General features: G+C 46.3%; 1 protein-coding gene across 2 annotated transcripts; it reads left to right on the forward strand.

The window, feature by feature from the left end:
* The first annotated feature begins 2,817 nt into the window (after positions 1-2,817).
* mlf2 (myeloid leukemia factor 2) lies at positions 2,818-17,742 on the forward strand. 2 transcript variants are annotated; one of them, XM_088939551.1, is made up of 9 exons: positions 2,820-3,487; positions 5,864-5,975; positions 8,855-8,893; positions 9,009-9,068; positions 9,904-9,939; positions 13,011-13,130; positions 13,286-13,445; positions 16,259-16,501; positions 17,406-17,742. In XM_088939551.1, exons 1-8 carry the CDS (start codon positions 3,444-3,446, stop codon positions 16,450-16,452), a joined length of 765 nt encoding a protein of 254 aa, XP_088795677.1. In that variant the 5' UTR covers positions 2,820-3,443; the 3' UTR covers positions 16,453-16,501; positions 17,406-17,742. The 2 variants fall into 2 exon arrangements, with proteins under 2 accessions (XP_088795678.1, XP_088795677.1); XM_088939552.1 differs by lacking the exon at positions 9,904-9,939 and having other exon boundaries at positions 2,818-3,487.

The raw sequence follows: 17,742 nt of genomic DNA on the forward strand, positions 1-17,742 counted from the left end.
CGGATATATCTCGACCGCTGCCACAACCGGGCTCGAACTATACTCCAGGACTATGTCCTGTCCTGGCTGTATTATAACGTCTATTGTCTGAATTTATTGTCAATATCTGTTCGTCATTTGTGCCTATTTTTTGTCTCTCTCTCTACTGTTACTGGGTCCAGCTGAACGCGTAAGCATTCCAATACGCTTGTTGTATATGGCAAATAAAAAAAAAATGAACCTTGATTCTGAAACACAGAACTGGGTACTTTTGGAAGGACGGCGTTAAAATGGCCCGTTCGGACAGGCACGGATTTGACGCAGCAGAGAACTTGGCGCTAGTTAGAGGAACTAAGATGAAACGCTGCTAACTTGATACGCTATTAAATTACTCAATTGTGACACAACCCCACTGTCCCAATAAAGAAGCGAGCTGTCTGTAGTAATTTAACATTACTGAACGATTGATCATTTGCAATTATCCATACTTTCAACATGTTGCTCGTCGGCAGATGACGATCAATGCAGTTGATTGATGGGATCACTCTCATGTCTCACCCCGATTCCCCAAGGCATTTAAGAAATGCTCCTTGGCATTTGTACTGTGTCGCTATTTGCTAGAAACCCCAACATACAGCCGATGTATTGGTAGGAACCTTTCAAGAGGTCTTGGTACATTAGGTTAAGATTGAACATAAGATGAACAGAAAGTGTAAAAGAGGGACAACTGCAAAATCATGAAAATAAATAAAAGACTAAAAAACACATATTTTTCACTTCTTACAGGTAACTGGTAAGGTCGTATTCACTCGCTTTAGGTAATTGATCGAGACTTTCAGCTTGGCAAAAGCCAAACATTTCTTTTCGTCCACTTCAGTGGCAGACCAATGGCAACCATCTCGCTGGCAGGTCTGGGTTTAATGAATATGAATCTGAAGGTGAGGTAGTAATCTAATTACAGAGCTGGATCCGCTACCAAGACTAATACTATTATTGGTTTTGTTATGTCAAAAGTGCTAACAAGTTCTGCTGCTATTCAGACGGTAGTTGTTCTTTAATTCAGCCACTGGACTGCATTCTTTTCAAGTTTGAATGTGATTTATAAATGTACACAGCTAATTTATAGTGGGGCAAGAAGGAAGCAAAGCACAAAGAATTAGCCAGAAACAAGGCTTGATTATCCATTCAGTTCATGGCTACCTTAACCCATGTATAGTGCATATTTTCCACACAGTTGGGGTTAGCGGCTGCAATCCAGTTAGATGTGTAGCCGTCTGATTTAAATGACATGGAATAGCAGTATCAGTGAGTTGTAAAAAAAAAACAAACTACATCTTAGTTTAGTTACAGAAATAACCCTTCATAAAAATGAGTTAGACACAAGTCCACTTTCACGATTCATTATAGGAAACTGAATGATTTTAATCCTGGTCAGTGGAAACTCTGAGCTCACTTGATGTAAACCTAGTCACTCGAAGGGACTGCTTTCGGGATCTGAAACAAGAAGCTGAAACAGAAGAGGTAGTGCAGGGCAGAGAAATGGAAGTAAGAGTCTACACTATGACTAGTGGGGTCTAGTCAGAGCAGATTCCAGGTTTGTGTCATTCACAGGTTAGCATACTGCTCTAAACTTAGTTCCTGCACAGACTGTTAAGTCCTTTAAATGTTTCGTCTTTCTAAAACCAAAAGCTCTCAGCCCAGGGTGGCACTGTGTTGTAGTGGTTAGAACTGCTGCCTCCTACCACTGGGGCCCTGGGTTTGATTCCAGGGGACTTGGTGGGTTTCCTCCCACAGTCCAAAGCCATGCAACACATCATTTGGTTGGAACCTTTGCAAGATTTTTATACGTATGCTTAAGATCTCCAACTTTTATGTGACTTAAGAAACCCTCCAGTTAAAAGGCAACCCCCTGGACGTGTAGGAGCTGGAAGCAAAAAGGGTTCACATTAAATTTAGTACCAGGTGTATTAAAAGGTCAATTATTTAACGGAGTGCTCCTGAAAGAAAACCCAGCAGGTGTGTGGTGGCCCCCAGATCCTAGGGTCCCTAGATTTGGGAACCCCAGCTCTGGATCTGCTTAGACAAAGCCTTTTTGGGTGTATTCCAGTTTTCGTTTTCCATCAACATTTCAAAGATGTGCGTGTGTGACGTGCAATCAAGAATACAATTCCGGATTACTGTCACGTTGCGCCCTTCACGCCAGGAAACACTATAGTGCAATATTATATATATATATTTAAAGATCAATTGCAATGCCCCCAGTCAATAGTAATTGACAAACGATCAAAAAGAAGTCATTCAGACATTCAACAAATCCCTCAGGTACAACCATTCCTGAAGTGACCTGCTAATTTCACAGACAGAAAGGAAAACCGACATAACCTCCCGGAGAAAATTAACATTTGGTTTAGTGACGGTTCTCTTACAGCTATATAAAGCTAATTAACAGGGTCCTGGAAAAAAACAAACAAACCAAACCAAAAAGCTAACTGCAAAGAATGTAAAACGCCCGGTATCCGAAGTTTTCCTGAGCAGCTGTGACCATATTGATCGCGACTATTGGTGCGCAGCAGTGACGTCAGACGCCCCCCCTCATTCGGCCCAGCTGAGTTGAGGCCTGGAGCTGCCATCAATTTTGTAATTAAAGAAAACGATTCTCCCAGACATAACCCTCCCCTCCCCTCAGACATCGACACATATACCCTCCCGCAGACCTCTCGAGTGCGGCCAGGAGCAGCAAGAGGCAAGCAAAACCCGAAAAATGATGCGCTCCACCCCAGTCTATTTAGCTCCCCCTTCCTCCCTCCGGCATTGCTGTAGTCAGTTTTTGTCAACCCGGTCAGTCAGACGTCACGTCCGGTGTTTTCGGGTTAGCGAAACAGGTCCTCGGTTTGTGTTGTGTCGGGTTTAAATCCCCGTTTTTTAGGGGGGGGACAGAATTGCTTGGGACGCCGGGCGTCGTTTTCAATAACGGGGGGGACTGGAGGTGTCGTTTTAGGGAAGGCTGACCGTGCGAATCGCCAAGGGAGCAGGTGCAATAAGGTGTAGTGTAGCTCGTTCCCGGAGACGGAGGAAGATTTCTTTTGTGAAGTCCACTTCCGCCGACGAGAATGTTGTTTTGCTTGTGGGATTTTCACCAGACGCGACGAAAAATTTAAAGCCACTTCCCATAAGGATTATATATATACACACACACAGATATCCGTATCTAACAGAAGCGTTCAGTGCATGCAACCGGCAGTTAAAGCACAAAAGAGGGATTTCGGAATCGTTTCCTTTGTGCAAAACGGCGAAATATTTCGGTTTGTGATTCAAAACAGCCGTATGTATCGACTTAGATAGCGTCCATTGAGCTACCATTTTTTTTTATATAAATACGGTATAGAAACGGGCTTGCAGGCTTATCCCTGGTGGAGAGACCCCAGTGTAATTTATCTTCGCAGCGCTCGACACGACACACAAAGATGTTCCGGTATTTGAGCGATGTGGACGACAACCCTTTCGTGATGTGAGTATATGTCAACTGTCGTATTGTGGTTGTATAACCGTAGTTGCTCCTGTTATGAAATCGTTCGTTGTTGGTCTTTTTTTTCTCCAGCTGACTTGATCGAAGCCGGTTTGTTTCGTTTCTGTTATGTGGCTGCTGGCCTGCTATATTGAATGGTTCTCGTCTACACAGCGATTTGTAATTTTAACCATGCCATGCCCATAGGTATGGACCGATTCACCTATAATGGAAAAGACGTGTTTTTTTTTCTTTACTGACCCCCGCCCGCTATAGTTGGTTCTACTTTTAGACGTATAATTCCAAGATTGTTCATGTCAGTTGGATTACTATGTTTCTAATACAACAGTGGGTGGTTAATAACGTTATCAGACAAACGCTGAGCCCCGATAACTGGACTTGATCAGTTAAGTGACTTTCATTGACATGGATGTGACTGACTGGACTGTCTTCACTAAGTTTGATTAGTTACCTGAATTCATACCTTGATGCCTGTTGACAGTGAGAGTACACTTGTTCACTCTATGCTGTGCTGGACTGATGATACCGTGAACCCAATTTAGTTATCACCTGAGATTACCAGACTCGCACTGACGGAGCCTGAAGTGTGATTTACTGAGCTTGGTTAGTTATCTGAAATCATAACTGGACACCTCACTTGCACTGACATCTGTGACTGCAGGCTGTACTGGCCTGACTTTACAGTGAGTTGGGTTTGTTATGAATTTATACCATAAACCGACTTGCGTTGACATTAATAGAGCAGTCTGAGCCTTTCCAGGCTTTACTATTTTGCACTGTGCCAGAATGAATGCTGTCTGCCTTTTGAGATTGATCAGTTTGAAGTTATCATTGTGCATTCGCTAACACTGATAGCAGTGCCAGTGCCTCTAGGCTTTGTTGAGATGTAGGGACTTTAAGATTAATTAGCTCGAATTATAACCGGACTCTCTGAAGCATCCCAGGGCTTTTATATTACAAGACTGTACTATTTTACTGTATAGCTTTTTTTAAATTACTGACTTGGGAATATGATGCAGTTTTCCATTTCTCTATCAATTTTTCCTCTTTCTTTGTGTGGCTAGAGAAATGGATTTGTGCTCCTGTGAGCTCAGTGTTTCCATCTTTTCAGGTCCTGATTCCCTACAGACATTAAAGAGTGGCTTGAAGTGTTAAGCGTGCATCTCCTTCTTCCTCATTAGTCACTTAGGTTATTCAGATTTTGAATATTGAGTACTGTCCCATAGTATAAAATATCCTCGGATCCTATATGAGGTGGGAAAAACATGTGCTTAGTGTTGGTGATGCATTAACAGACAACTAAGTTCTGGAACCCGAGATGATGACGCTTAAGTAACTGAGTTTATTGCATCCAAGGAACAATAGGGCCAAAGTATTGTTTGAAATATAGGTACAAAACTTCCAGTTTATATAGCAAATTTCCCCACTTCTGATGCAAATTGTTACCATGGTAACTGTGTTTGGACATTCCCAAGACCTTGAGCACTTTTAATGGTTGGTTTTATCTTTCCTTAGTTAGGGGGTCTTTATCTTGCACTTGGAATTTCATATCAATTAACTCCCATCCCTGCCATAACTCAGAGGTGCCTGAGCATGGGATGTCTTGTGTTACAAGAAGTCTTTGTGCGGAAAGAAATCGGTTCGCCCCCTTTTCACATCTTGTCTTTCTTCGGTGATGTATGGAGGAACGTTCAAGTTTTTCCCCAATTAAGGCCAAAACGGTGAAAGGGATTGACGGAGTGACAGTGCGAGACCCCTGAAGTGGTGAGATTACAGCGGCACCGCTTGAAGAAAAAGGTGGAGGTCCTGTGTGTGGCTGACCTGAGTTCAGAACATCTGTGGGATCGGTTTGCCAAGAGACAGCCGCACCTGTGCAGCCTGAGCCAGCAGGGCTGCATCTGTACGGCGTTGCCTCCCGGAGAGCCAGTGTGTCAACACTTGGGGGGGGGGGGGATATGTTGGCGCACAGGGAGAGTGTACCCAATGTTGACTTTGTCGTGTGCCATGTATGGCTTGTTAGCGGCCTGAGGCCTCGGGAACGCGACCAGGGTGGCTTCTGCTCGAGCCTGCGCAGTCTGGAAGGAACTGCTCCCAAATGCCTTGAGGAGTAATCCTGGCGCAGCCCGGTAGGTTTGTAGGCAGAAGCTGTAATCGGTATGTCCTGCTCTAGCAGAGCTCGCTTGCTTGAAGAACCATCATCCTGAGGACATCTGCTGGAGAAATAGCAGCAATAGCATGTCCAAGGCACCCAGTGGTTCCGTGATGGAATGTCTCAAATGTTAAATTTAGGATGCATTTTGTTATCTCGGCTTGTTTGACCAATTTCATATATATATATATATTTTTTAATTCCTCTAGGGATCCTTTCACAGCCCACCGGCAGCACATGCGGAGTCTGTTTGGGTCGTTTGGATTTGACCCATTTCCTCTGAGCCCTCAGATACAGCCCAGCAGGACTCCGCAAATACAGGTGCTGTCCCCTCTCTCTCAGTGCAGTGTTCATGTACTGGAGTGTCCAGTCAGTGTGTCTGTATGAACCCCTCTCTCTCAGTGCAGTGTTCATGTACTGGAGTGTCCAGTCAGTGTGTCTGTATGAACCCCTCTCTCTCTCAGTGCAGTGTTCATGTACTGGAGTGTCCAGTCAGTGTGTCTGTATGAACCCCTCTCTCTCTCAGTGCAGTGTTAATGTACTGGAGTGTCCGGTCAGTGTGTCTGTATGAACCCCTCTCTCTCTCAGTGCAGTGTTAATGTACTGGAGTGTCCAGTCAGTGTGTCTGTATGAACCCCTCTCTCTCTCAGTGCAGTGTTCATGTACTGGAGTGTCCAGTCAGTCAGTGTGTCTGTATGAACCCCTCTCTCTCTCAGTGCAGTGTTAATGTACTGGAGTGTCCAGTCAGTGTGTCTGTATGAACCCCTCTCTCTCTCAGTGCAGTGTTCATGTACTGGAGTGTCCAGTCAGTGTGTCTGTATGAACCCCTCTCTCTCTCAGTGCAGTGTTCATGTACTGGAGTGTCCAGTCAGTGTGTCTGTATGAACCCCTCTCTCTCTCAGTGCAGTGTTAATGTACTGGAGTGTCCGGTCAGTGTGTCTGTATGAACCCCTCTCTCTCTCAGTGCAGTGTTAATGTACTGGAGTGTCCAGTCAGTGTGTCTGTATGAACCCCTCTCTCTCTCAGTGCAGTGTTCATGTACTGGAGTGTCCAGTCAGTCAGTGTGTCTGTATGAACCCCTCTCTCTCTCAGTGCAGTGTTAATGTACTGGAGTGTCCAGTCAGTGTGTCTGTATGAACCCCTCTCTCTCTCAGTGCAGTGTTCATGTACTGGAGTGTCCAGTCAGTGTGTCTGTATTAACCCCTCTCTCTCTCAGTGCAGTGTTAATGTACTGGAGTGTCCAGTCAGTGTGTGTGTATTAACCCCTCTCTCTCTCAGTGCAGTGTTAATGTACTGGAGTGTCCAGTCAGTGTGTGTGTATTAACCCCTCTCTCTCTCAGTGCAGTGTTAATGTACTGGAGTGTCCAGTCAGTGTGTGTGTATTAACCCCTCTCTCTCTCAGTGCAGTGTTCATGTACTGGAGTGTCCAGTCAGTGTGTCTGTATTAACCCCTCTCTCTCAGTGCAGTGTTCATGTACTGGAGTGTCCAGTCAGTGTGTCTGTATGAACCCCTCTCTCTCTCAGTGCAGTGTTGATGTACTGGAGTGTCCAGTCAGTGTGTCTGTATGAACCCCTCTCTCTCAGTGCAGTGTTCATGTACCGGAGTGTCCAGTCAGTGTGTCTGTATGAACCCCTCTCTCTCAGTGCAGTGTTCATGTACCGGAGTGTCCAGTCAGTGTGTCTGTATTAACCCCTCTCTCTCTCAGTGCAGTGTTCATGTACCGGAGTGTCCAGTCAGTGTGTCTGTATGAACCCCTCTCTCTCTCAGTGCAGTGTTGATGTACTGGAGTGTCCAGTCAGTGTGTCTGTATGAACCCCTCTCTCTCTCTCTCAGTGCAGTGTTAATGTACTGGAGTGTCCAGTCAGTGTGTCTGTATGAACCCCTCTCTCTCTCAGTGCAGTGTTAATGTACTGGAGTGTCCAGTCAGTGTGTGTGTATGAACCCCTCTCTCTCAGTGCAGTGTTCATGTACCGGAGTGTCCAGTCAGTGTGTCTGTATGAACCCCTCTCTCTCTCAGTGCAGTGTTGATGTACTGGAGTGTCCAGTCAGTGTGTCTGTATTAACCCCTCTCTCTCTCAGTGCAGTGTTAATGTACTGGAGTGTCCAGTCAGTGTGTCTGTATGAACCCCTCTCTCTCTCAGTGCAGTGTTGATGTACTGGAGTGTCCAGTCAGTGTGTCTGTATGAACCCCTCTCTCTCAGTGCAGTGTTCATGTACCGGAGTGTCCAGTCAGTGTGTCTGTATGAACCCCTCTCTCTCTCAGTGCAGTGTTGATGTACTGGAGTGTCCAGTCAGTGTGTCTGTATGAACCCCTCTCTCTCTCTCTCAGTGCAGTGTTAATGTACTGGAGTGTCCAGTCAGTGTGTCTGTATGAACCCCTCTCTCTCTCTCTCAGTGCAGTGTTAATGTACTGGAGTGTCCAGTCAGTGTGTGTGTATGAACCCCTCTCTCTCAGTGCAGTGTTCATGTACCGGAGTGTCCAGTCAGTGTGTCTGTATGAACCCCTCTCTCTCTCAGTGCAGTGTTGATGTACTGGAGTGTCCAGTCAGTGTGTCTGTATGAACCCCTCTCTCTCTCAGTGTAGTGTTCATGTACTGGAGTGTCCAGTCAGTGTGTCTGTATTAACCCCTCTCTCTCTCAGTGCAGTGTTCATGTACTGGAGTGTCCAGTCAGTGTGTCTGTATGAACCCCTCTCTCTCTCAGTGCAGTGTTAATGTACTGGAGTGTCCAGTCAGTGTGTGTGTATTAACCCCTCTCTCTCTCAGTGCAGTGTTAATGTACTGGAGTGTCCAGTCAGTGTGTGTGTATTAACCCCTCTCTCTCTCAGTGCAGTGTTGATGTACTGGAGTGTCCAGTCAGTGTGTCTGTATGAACCCCTCTCTCTCTCAGTGCAGTGTTCATGTACTGGAGTGTCCAGTCAGTGTGTCTGTATTAACCCCTCTCTCTCTCAGTGCAGTGTTCATGTACTGGAGTGTCCAGTCAGTGTGTCTGTATGAACCCCTCTCTCTCAGTGCAGTGTTAATGTACTGGAGTGTCCAGTCAGTGTGTCTGTATGAACCCCTCTCTCTCTCTCTCTCAGTGTAGTGTTGATGTACTGGAGTGTCCAGTCAGTGTGTCTGTATGAACCCCTCTCTCTCTCTGTGCAGTGTTCATGTACTGGAGTGTCCAGTCAGTCAGTGTATTTTTTTTCTTGTCTTAGGCTGCAGGTGCTCTCTCCCCCTTTGGCATGATGGGAATGGTAAGTGTTGGTTTTTTTGGGGTTTTGGTATCATGCTTATTTTTTTTAAGTGTTAATGTTTGTCTCCGATAGACTAGAATAATCTTGTAATTTCTCTTCTCCCTTTCCCACTCAGGGAGCAGGAGGTGGCTTCATGGATATGTTTGGGATGATGAGTGGCATGATGGAGAATATGGTGAGGAAATTCAGCTTCTCTCTGAAATTCATGTCTGCATCGGTGCATTACAGGTCTACTTTTAGTGAGTGCTATGGTGGACAATGCCAGTGGAGGATCATGGGAATTGTAGTACATGTTGGGAAATGTAGTTCTCTAAAGCTGGTTTCGAAGTTGCAGCCATTACCTCATGGTATACTCTGCCAAGTTACCAATTTGTTAATTTTTAGGCATTTGATGAGTATTACCCTAGTGAAACCAGAGGAGATTAGCCTCTTATTTACATTTTGAATGGTGAATACTGTTCCTTGGTATAAAGAGGAACTGAGAGGAAGTGTCGTTCCTGACCATGTGTGTTTTATGATGTCCTTGTACGGAGAATTGCGAGAGTGCGTAGCTCTTTGTACTTCTCCCCCCTCAGCCACAGTGATGACGATCCTCTTTGAAAAGATTGTTGAACTCAAAATGATCAGGGTCTGAGACCATGGGTCATCACTTGTGGTCTACGATCTCATCGAGCGATCGTCTGCGGGGTTTTAAATGACAGTTTGCATTTTTTGTTTTTTAGAGGGGAGCAGGACACCTTGACTTTTGCTACTCTTTCTTCCAGAATACATTTCAGCATTGACCATAATGGGGACAGATGGATGTTGGACATGTGTCAAAAAAGCTTCTAGTGTAGATTAGGCTATAGGGCTGAAGTGCATTTCAAAATGAGTAGGGAGAGCACTATAAATGATAGTTTTCTGTCCCCACATTTTTGGCTTAGAAATGGCTATTGATGATGTGATGTTTGTGTTCCTTGTCTAAGTAGGTTTCTCTTTCCCTTTCTCTATAATTCCTTACACTTCTATAGCGCTTTTCTGGACACTCCACTCAAAGTGCTTCACAGGTAATGGGGGATCCCCTCCATCACCACCAGTGTGCAACCCCACCTGGATGATGTGCCAGTATTCGCACCACACACCAGCTCTCAGTGGGGAGGAGAACAGAGGGATGAAGCCGGTTCATAGAATGGGATTATTAGGAGGCCATGATTGGTAAAGGCCAGGGGGAAATTTGGCCAGGATACGGGGGTTACACCCTGCTCTTTTTGAGAAATGTCCTAGGATTTTTAATGACCACAGAGTCAGGATCTCAGTTTTATGTCTCATCTAAAGGACAGTGTCTTTTTACAGTATAATGTCCCCGTCACTATAATGGGGCGTTAGGACCCACACAGACCTTAGGGTGATGAGTGCCCCTTACCGTTCCCACTAACACCTCTTCCAGCAGTAACCTTAGTTTTTCTCAGGAGGTTTCCCATGCAGCTACTGGCCATGCTCACACCTGCTGAGCTTCAGTGGGGCTGCCAGTTGAGTTGCATGTGATATAGCTGATGGCTAAGATCTATGGTCTAAAGATGTATCCTTTTATATTGCAGAGCTACAGGCAAAAACACATTGTGTAACTCTGGTAGATGTGTGTGTGTGTGTGTGTGTATTCTGTTGTGTTCAATAATTGCTTGTGTATTTGTGTGCCAAAGAGGCTGGGGTTTGAGACTACTGAAGGTATAAAATGGTGCAATGGATTTAGGGAAGAAATGGGCCTTAATTTCGTCTGTCGCCACCTGGAGGTAATGGCTAGGATTGTAGCTTTTGTGTATGTAAAATTTCAGTATCGCCCCCAGGTGGTGAGTGTAATTACTCTTTCTAGTCTGGGGGTGGGGGGCAGTAGTGTTCCTGCAGGTTTGGCGACTGGCCTAGGGCCCCAAAGCCACCAGGGTACCCCCTCAGTGTGCAATGCAGCATTTTTAATTGGCACATTCGAACGTGAGAAAAAAAATGCCTCTTTCTGCTGTTACTGTGGATCATCCTAATGGAAGCCCAGTCAAAATAATGACCAATCATAATCGAGGGTGTAATGTTTCTGGAGTACAGAAAAGTGAAGATATTGGATCTCAAAACAGAAGTATCCCTAACCAAGTCATTGTAATAGTGCATAAGTCTGGGGAGGAGTGGTGGCACTGTGGCTCAGGATCTGTGCCTGGAAGGTTGCTGGTTTGTATCCTACGGCCGGCAGAGGGATCCTACTCCGTTGGGCCCCTGAGCGAGGCCCTTAACCCCAACTGCTCCAGGGGTGCTGTATAAATGGCTGCCCCTGTGCTCTGACCCCCAGCTTCTCTCCCTGTCTGTGTGTCTCATGGAGAGCAAGCTGGGGTATGCGAAAAGACAAATTCCTAATGCAAGAAATTGTATAGGGTTAATAAAGTGATCTTATAATGTCGTAATTTGTATTTCATTTGGTTTAAAGTCTGTCAGATCCATGTAACTAGCGAATGGTAGATATATTTTCAAGCCAGATATTAAGGCTATTTAAAGTGTTTGTACTAGACGTTAACAGATTCACATTCCACGCAATTGTACACATGCCACTTGGCTAAAAGTCGTCTGGCTGAAGATGAGCACTGCCAAACAAAATATAAGATCACTTTCTTGGCCATATACAACTTCTTGCATTAGCAATTTGTCTTCGCATACCCCAGCTTGCTCTCCATGAGACGCAGACAGGGAGAGAAGCTGGGGGTCAGAGCGCAGGGTCAGCCATTTATACGGCGCCCCTGGAGCAGCTGGGGCTAAGGGCCTTGATCAGGGGCCCAGCAGAGTAGGATTCCTCTGTCGGCCGCAGGATACGAACTGGCAACCTTCCAGCCGCAGGCGCAGATCCTTAGCCACCGATCATGAAGGCAAACGTACAGTGTGAAAAACTGTTCAGAGGTTTTACGTATTTGGCATTAAAACGCACCATTTTCCTTGTGGTTTCTCTTGTGTTTCATTAAATGGGGGGCACTGTGAATTCAACCCGTAGCCCTTCGGATTGCAGTCTCTCTCCCAGTGCCTGCAGCAGGAGCAGAGGAGCTTTTCAGAGCTCAAGTGGATTAAAACAGGTTGAAAATACAGGCAAATTGATTTTAAAGAACACTTTTTCTGAAACTTTCCCAGCTGCTCGGCCTTACTGATCTCACCCAACCCTTGTTATTGATGGCACCTGATTTTTTTCTTACTTTTTAAAATTGGGTATTTCTGCAGTTCTGTCCTACAAAGGTTTCAGTGCAGTACTCTTTAAGATTTAATTTGGAAGTAACCAATAACCTGCTTGTTATTGTTAATGCTCCCTTTTTTATTGCTTTCAGTGTGAAAATACATAATCTTAATACAAATGTGTTTAAGTTTTGCATTCTATGCTTGTTATTAAACATTTCCTGCTTTATATCATTTTTTATTGTTCTAAATGGTAAAATAAGGTTGTTGTTGTTGGAGCCGATGCATAAATCGCGATCTGGCGGGGACCCCTTTCCAAAATCTTCCCGTGGTGGGGGGCCCCCCAAAAAGCTAGGGCTGTCCTGGTGTTAATTTGTAGTCTTCCCATTTCTTGATAACTGCAGGGTTCCCACGGTCAAAGAAATCCTGGAGAAGTTACGGAAAGTGAAATTAAATGTTCCAGACTTGGGAAAGTTTTGAGAAATTGTTAAAATATCCGTTAAGTTTGGGGGGGAAAGTACTGGATTTTTTTTTTAATTGATCCAAAATGATCCCGGTTGGATCATGTGACCTTGTTCGTAAATTAGCTAACTTTTAAGAAGAGGCGGTGGCATTGCCGTTGGTGACATGATGCCTTCTAGTGTCCCATGAGACCCTCTCATGGGGAATTTTATAGTGAGCTGTAAGCAAGCCTAGTGCCCATGTTCAAAGGCTGGGTAAATGTGTTTTCAGTGACCTCTGGTTAGCAGATGGACAAATACAAGCGATGGCTCCAAAAAGATGAAGACCCAGGATGTGCGAGGTGTTAATTATGCAGAATAGTTTTGGGATTTTCTTGGTAAAAGATGAGTGGGGAACGCTGTAATTCTGTGGGAACCCTTTTCTCTCGGCGTAGAGTTGAATCCGACCAGCCTTTGCATTAATGCTTTCTCTCTCCCTTCAGGAGCGAATGTCGGGCAGCCAGATGTACTCCTCCTCCACAGTCATCTCCTACTCCAGCTCGGGATCCGGGGCGCCCAAGGTGTACCAGCAGACCAGCGAGATGAGGGCTGCCCCCGGAGGGGTGAGAGCGCCGCGAGCAGGGTGGCGGGGGAGAGGGAGGGGCCAGAGCGAGCCGGGTGGGAAGAGAAGGGGTTTAGATCATGTGGTGATTCGGAGAGCGCGCAGGCGAGTCTTATACGTTGATTTTATTGATGTATTTCCCCCCCGTCCCTGCAGATCAGAGAGACCCTCCAGACGATCCGCGACTCGGAGAGCGGGCTCGAGCGCATGTCCATCGGCCACCACATCCGGGACCGCGGCCACGTGATGGAGAGATCACGGAACCGCAAGACGGGGGACCGCGAGGAAAGGCAGGACTTCATCAACCTGGAAGAGAGTAAGGCTCTGCGACTGGGAAAAGGTGGCCCGTCTGGGACCTGTGAGCTGGCAGGGCATGGCGGTATGGTGGGCAGAGGGTACTGATCAAAAACTTACAATCGGGAGAAGTTTCAAATGGCCTCTTGGTCCATCTATCCCATTTGGTAGTTAGTAGCTGGCTGATCCAGGCATCTTGTCCAGCTCTTTTTTTGAAAGAAACCAAGGTGTATTGACTTCAATGATGTGGCTCGGCAGCTCCTTCTGTGCTCCCACACCCCTTTGAATGAAAAATGCTTCCTAAAAAAGCTGAATCGCACCCAGACCTGCTTGGCCACTGGCTTATTGTCGGCCTTCTTGTCAGTTTTCACAATCCTGATGCTAACCTACAAAGGTGCGTGGCTTGGCACCTCGGTACCCGAGTTAGTGTCGTCTTACTCCCCGCCTCGCAACCTTCGCTCCTCAAATTCTGATCTGTGTTCCCCCAAACTTTCTCCTGTTATGCTCCAAAGCTCTGGAAACTCTATCCCCAAGGATATCAGAGAGTCACCTTCTCTAAACTCTCTCAAATTGTCTGTCTCTGCCTCCCTGCCCCCCCCCCCAACCCCCTTCTTCACTCTGTTGGTCTTCTGCTGCTGCGCACCAAAGCTATGGAACTCTATCCCAGAAGATATCAGAGTCCCCTTCCCTGATCTCATTCCAATCTAGACTGAAAACCTTTTTTTTTGAAGGACGTGTAGTTAACTGGTTACCTGTCTGCCCCCTTGGCTTTCCTACTGTATTCCTAATCCCTCAGTGAATAAGGTTAAGGTGACTTTTTTCGAGGTGCCAAGAAAGTTTTGTTCCAGGCTGAGCTCCTTGAGGATTTGACAGGACCAGTATGTCAGCCACCTCCCTGGCCTGCTTTCCCTGGCGCCGACTCAAGGAGAGCTTTATTTTTGTACTCCCTGGGCCCCCTCTTGCTTAATGATAGTAATAATAACAGCAGGATGAGGTTCGTTTTCATTGTTCAGGCTGAAGCCTGTCCTTGCGGGAGCCGTCTAAATTGCAGCTCTGCGGCGCGACATCTGCTCAGTCGCAGCCTGTAATTGTCTTTATTACGCTTTGTCTCGCCACAGGTGCAGCATCCTACTCTTGTCTTTCGTGGTGGTTTTTTTTTTCCCCCTTCTTCTGTAATTCTGGTTAAAAGTTTTTCTTGTGGTGTAAGAGGTTGCAAAATAAGGAAACCTTTTGGCCTATCGACCTTGTTTGGTACCTAATAGTTAATCTAAGAATCTCATCCAGTTGTTCCTTAAAAGAAGTCGGGGTATTGGCTTCAACAGCATGGCTGGGTTACTTGTTCCACACCCCCACAACCCTTTGTGTAAAGTGCCTCTCGGTTTTAAAAGGCCAGTGTAAATTACGTTTCACCCGTGCTCTGTCACTTGGTGTGGATGCTCCCCCACTGTCACTTAATGAGCACTTAACATCCGTCATAAATGCGCGCGTATCCTCACCCAGAGTAGAAGGTGACCTATTACTCCCTGTTGGCTGCTGCTACTTCGCCATTGTGCAAGCCGTTGCTGTGGTATCTTCCAAAACTGGCCCCACTCCAGCAGTTCCTGCTCTTCTGTGTGTTGTGTCCCTTGGGGAAACCCAGTCACATCTGATGCAACCATCTGATGATGCATTGGAACCATTCAAATTAGCTTTCAGTCCCCCCCCCCCACTGGAAACGGGTACTTTTTATAAGTTATCATCAACTTGAACTTTACAAGTTGCGCATGAGGGTTTACCCTTTAAAATGAGCAGCGGGTTAGGTTTCCGTTAATTGTGGAGTTGGCGACGGTGCTCCCCGTTACTACATGAAGGGCTACATCTAGAAACATTCTCCCCCATTTCTTATTTTGAAAAGGAAGTCCTAAAATTAGTCATTTCAAACTAAAGCATTGCTTTTTAGAATCTGAGATGCGTCCAAGTCAGAGCCGGGCTGGCTCTATACTGCAGCTGGGCAGCACGCTGGCCGAGGTAAATGTGGTAGCGTTCTTGTGTCCTTTGGATTTAAGTTCTAAGGTTGTAACTTGTATGTAACTTGTTGACTATGCCTTGCTTCCAGGTGACTCAGTGTTGGGGGATTTCACCAGATATGCACAATGGGGGGGGGGGTACTGAATACAGTAGGAACAGAGGGGTAAAGAACAGAACCAGTTAAGTAAAGGCATTTCTAAAGAAGAAGGTTTTGAGCTGGAACTTGAAGGAGTGTAGGGAAGGGGACTCTCTGATATCCTTAGGATAGAGCTCCAGAGCTTTGGGGCATAACTGAAAAAGGCCCTGGAGTGTAGACGGGCTTGGAGGGACAAATGAGAGACTAGAATCAGAAGAGCGGAGGTTGCCAGGTGGGGAGTAGGGCGATAGTAGCTCAGACAGGTGCTGAGGCTTGCAGAGCCTTACAGGTGAGCATGAGGATTTTGAAGTCGTCCCGAAACCTGACGGGAAGCCAGTGCAAGGACTCCAGGACAGGAGTCATGTAATCACTTGCGCTAGACCTGGTCGGGATTCTGGCTGTCGGATTTTGGAAATGCTGGGGTTTGTTCAATGCAGATTTAGAACCCCCAGCGAGTAGAGTGTTAAAGTAGTCAATGCGAGAGAAGACGGGTTCATCAGCTTTTTAGCAACGGTTTAGCGGTCTTGCACAATCTGGGGAACTCGAGCCCCTGATCATGGAGCTTCAGGGAGGACTTCCGGTGTCCAGGAAGCTGGTCAGTGAGTGTATCCCTCCTTCTTTCTCCGTGCAGTGGTGAGTGACCGGGTAGTCCAGCCGGCGGCTGACTGACCGCCCCTCTCTCCCTTTCTCAGGCGAGGCCGCCGCGTTTGACGAGGAGTGGCGGCGGGAAACGGCGCGGTACCCTCCCCCGTCCCTGCGGGGGCTGGACTACGGGCGGGAGCGCAGCGGAGGGGGCCGGGGGGGCCAGCTGGCCCTTCCCGCCCCCCAGAGCTCCCCCTCCGGCAGCCCCCGCGCCCCCCCCCCCTCCCGGCGGTACGACTGGTGACGGAGGGGCGGGCCCATCGCACCGGCCGAGGACGGGGAAGGCAGCCGTGGTGAGTGACCGCAGTGGACGTCGGGGACGGCACCAGAGCTCCCTCACCATGGGTGGAACGTGGGAGGCACAAGCATGAGTGTCGGCCCCAATATAAGCCTTCTATAGACCCAGAACACACGTCTGACAGCAATTTAATACAGAACCTTGCGTAGTGCTTAAGTACAGAAGTGCAAAGCTGCCATCAAGAAGAACACACTTTTGCCATCGAGGTAGGAAAAAAGTTATTGATATCTTGTAATTACACGATCATTTGAGTGTATGAGCAACCTGTTACATTGTGCAATAACGGCACCTACAAACTCCCGATGAGCTTGGCTGGAACTGTGGGTGTAGTGTTCCTGGCCAGGTGTAGCACTGCCGAATGTGCATGGACGTACTTTTCCTCTGGGTTTTATTCCTAATGACATTACAGTTTGTACCTTGTGTGAACGCAGTTTTAACCATGAGGACATCAACTTGTACCCTTAAACAAGAACGAGTGCCTGCTGACGATACTGATAATTCTGGTATCGTGTGATCATGTGCAGTATGTGAGAGTGTGCTATCTTTGAATTATGAGGGTTTTTTTTCTTGATGGGGGCAGTGTATTTCCGTACCTTAGAGAGGCATGTAAGGGAGATCAATACAGACACTAGGACATACCCAAGACAAAATAACAAAGACCCGAATAAACTAGTCAACTAAAATAAGGTAATGGATTAATGCTGATTGTATTATAGACCTAGACTCGACAGACTTATAGTGGATTAATACAGGCCTGAATATAGACCCTAGTGACACACTAATGACAAAATAAAGACCCAAGTAAAGAAAGAAGAGATGCACCTAATGGATTAATACAAGCACTAATATAGACCAGCGACAGATATAAATTAATACAGACCCTAACTTTCTTTTTACAGGATGAATGACAGTGTGGAGGATAACATCATGATTATACTGTGGGAGAGGTGAAGAATTGAAGATGCTGAAGACAATAGACTGTCTATAAACACTGTGTATATATATACACGCACATACAACATTAACATTTGTTACACATCTGTAAACTCACTCTGACATGCCTGTTAACAGACTGACGGACTCACGAACGCACACACTGACACTCATTAACATGCACACCCTACACACACACACACTGTCTCTGTCTATAAAGCAACAGCACAGTGTCTCTCAGTGTGGATTGAGATGTACGCTGTCAAACTGTTTAATTCCTTAATAAAGATCATTATTGGCGTT

This window comes from Atractosteus spatula, chromosome 22, assembly GCF_055471065.1.
Source record: "Atractosteus spatula isolate fAtrSpa1 chromosome 22, fAtrSpa1.hap1, whole genome shotgun sequence".
Lineage (NCBI taxonomy): Eukaryota > Metazoa > Chordata > Actinopteri > Semionotiformes > Lepisosteidae > Atractosteus > Atractosteus spatula.